This window comes from Rhea americana, unplaced genomic scaffold (assembly GCF_003343005.1).
Source record: "Rhea americana isolate MKP2758 unplaced genomic scaffold, rheAme1 scaffold_799, whole genome shotgun sequence".
Lineage (NCBI taxonomy): Eukaryota > Metazoa > Chordata > Aves > Rheiformes > Rheidae > Rhea > Rhea americana.
The window spans coordinates 1-1,977 of NW_028186977.1; the positions used below are offsets into that span (position 1 = coordinate 1).

At 65.6% G+C, this 1,977-nt stretch overlaps 1 protein-coding gene across 1 annotated transcript in view; it reads right to left on the reverse strand.

Annotated features, from left to right (window-relative positions):
* Positions 1–12: 12 nt before the first annotated feature.
* LOC146585576 (retinal guanylyl cyclase 1-like) overlaps positions 13–1,977 on the reverse strand; it is a 20,379-nt gene continuing 18,414 nt past the window's right edge. The window contains exons 16-18 of the mRNA XM_085322675.1: positions 1,661–1,746; positions 1,322–1,424; positions 13–607 (exon numbers count right to left, since the gene is read on the reverse strand). Of these exons, the coding sequence (XP_085178801.1) occupies positions 1,334–1,424; positions 1,661–1,746 (177 nt within the window). The 3' untranslated portion in view covers positions 13–607; positions 1,322–1,333. The remainder of the gene's footprint in view (positions 608–1,321; positions 1,425–1,660; positions 1,747–1,977) is intronic.

The following is a 1,977-nucleotide window of genomic DNA, read 5'->3' on the forward strand; positions in this document are numbered from 1 at the left end:
AAGGGGGGGATTTTTGACTGCCAGATGGGTATTTCCCCCCCCCATGTCCCATCATGCCCCTGGGCTGCCTTCCCATGATGCTCCTGGAGGAAGGCCAAGGGTGGGCCCAGGCCGAGCCGGCTCCCATCATGCCCCGGGGCTGGCAGCAGCTGCAGCAATCCGGAGGGCGGTCAGCATCCCATGATGCACCGGGCTCATGGGCCCAAGTCCCACAATGCCCTGGGGCACGTGCTAGGCCGCCGCTCTGGGCGCGGGGCTCCGTGGTCACAGGAGAGCCGGGAAGGGGGGACCATAGAGCGTGGGGAGGGCACCGGGGAGGTGCAGAGCGGCTCTGTGGAAGGGCCACTCTAGCTGCAGCTCGGCGGTCTCTATGCTCACAGTGAGGGGGCCGCCAAGCAGGGCTCCATGGAGGTGCAGAGCGGCTCCGGGGAGGGGCCCTCCAGCCCCACCTCTGTGGTCTGGAGGACTCCAAGGCCTCCATTGGAGATGTGCTCTGTGACCATAGAGAAGGGCTGCACACAGGCACAGAGAGGCTCTATGGAGGTCGCCCTGGGGACAGGTCTCTATGGTCTGGAGGACTCCAAACTCTGGCAGTTCTAGCGGGCCCCTGTGAACCATAGAGAGTAAGGCATCATGAAGGCACAGAGTGGCTCTGGGGGCCATTCTAGCCACTGTCTTGATGGTCTGGAGGATTCTACAGAGACTGGGAGGCATGGGCAAACCATAGAGAAGCAGGCAGGGTGGCTAGAGAGGCACTAGCCCCTCAGGCCTGCCATTGGCTGGCTCTATAGCCAGGAAGACCATCCACCCACCCCCGAGGAGGTGGGGCCCACACTATGCATATTAATGAGATGCAAATACCCTCAGGCCAGGGAAGGGGGAGTTCCAAAGTGGCCGGGATTGGCTCAGCCAAGCAGGGGGTGGAGCCTGGCCAGAGTGGGTGGGGCCTGTGGGAAGTAGGCATGGTCTAGCAGGAGTGGGCGGGGCTTTCCCAAATCAGGCGGGGCCTGGGTGGAGTGGGAGGGACCAGACTGGAGTGGGCGGGGCTTTGCTGGGAATGGGCGTGTCCTGGAGACCTAGGCGTGGCCTGGCAAGCCAGGGGGGAATGGGAGGGGCCTCGCTCGTGTGGGCGTGGCCTGGCCGGTGTGGGCGTGGCCAGGAGGGGGCTGGGGGAGTGGGTGGAGCTAGAGAAGAGCTACTGGGGTCTGGAGAGGGCGAGTCCAGACCGGACTGGGTGGAGTCTGGCAAATGTGGGCGGGGACTAAGCGCTGTGGGCGTGGCCTGGGCGCTGTGGGCGTGGCCAGGAGGGGGCGGGGCTCACCTCAGCCCGCAGCTATTTGGGCACCTGCCCCGGCCGGGCCTTCTCCAGCTTGCGGCGCCGCTCGGGCGGGATCTCGTCCAGGCTGATGCCGTGGTTGCTGGCGCTGGGGACAGAGAGGGCCCAGGCGTCCGAGAGGGTCCCAGGTGTCCGGGAGGGACCCAGGTGTCCGGGAGGGACCCAGATGCCCTGCCCCACTTCCCATTCCCCCCAGGGACCCAGGTGTTCGAGGTGGGCTCCACTCCCCCATCCTCAGGGTCCAGGCGTCCAGGCACCCCCTACCCCAGGGACCCAGGCGTCCGGGTGCCCCTCCCAGCCCAGGGGCCCAGGCGTCCGGCTCACCCAGGCAGCAGGTCTGGGGGGGTGGGGATGGGCTTGTTGAAGCCCTCCCGGCCCACGAGCCAGTACGTATCCTCCACACCTTTGCCCTGTGCCGGGGTGAGAAACGTCAGTCCCGGGGGCAACAAGGGGGGCAATGAAAGCATGAGGAGGGGCAATAAGGGGGGTAGGAGGGGCAATAAGGGGACCAGAGGGGCAATAAGGGAGGCAGGGGGCATTAAGAGAGGAAAGAGGGGCAATAAGGGGACCAGAGGGGCAATAAGGGAGGCAGGGGGGCAATAAGAGAATGAGGAGGGGCAATAAGAAGGGAAAGAGGGGCA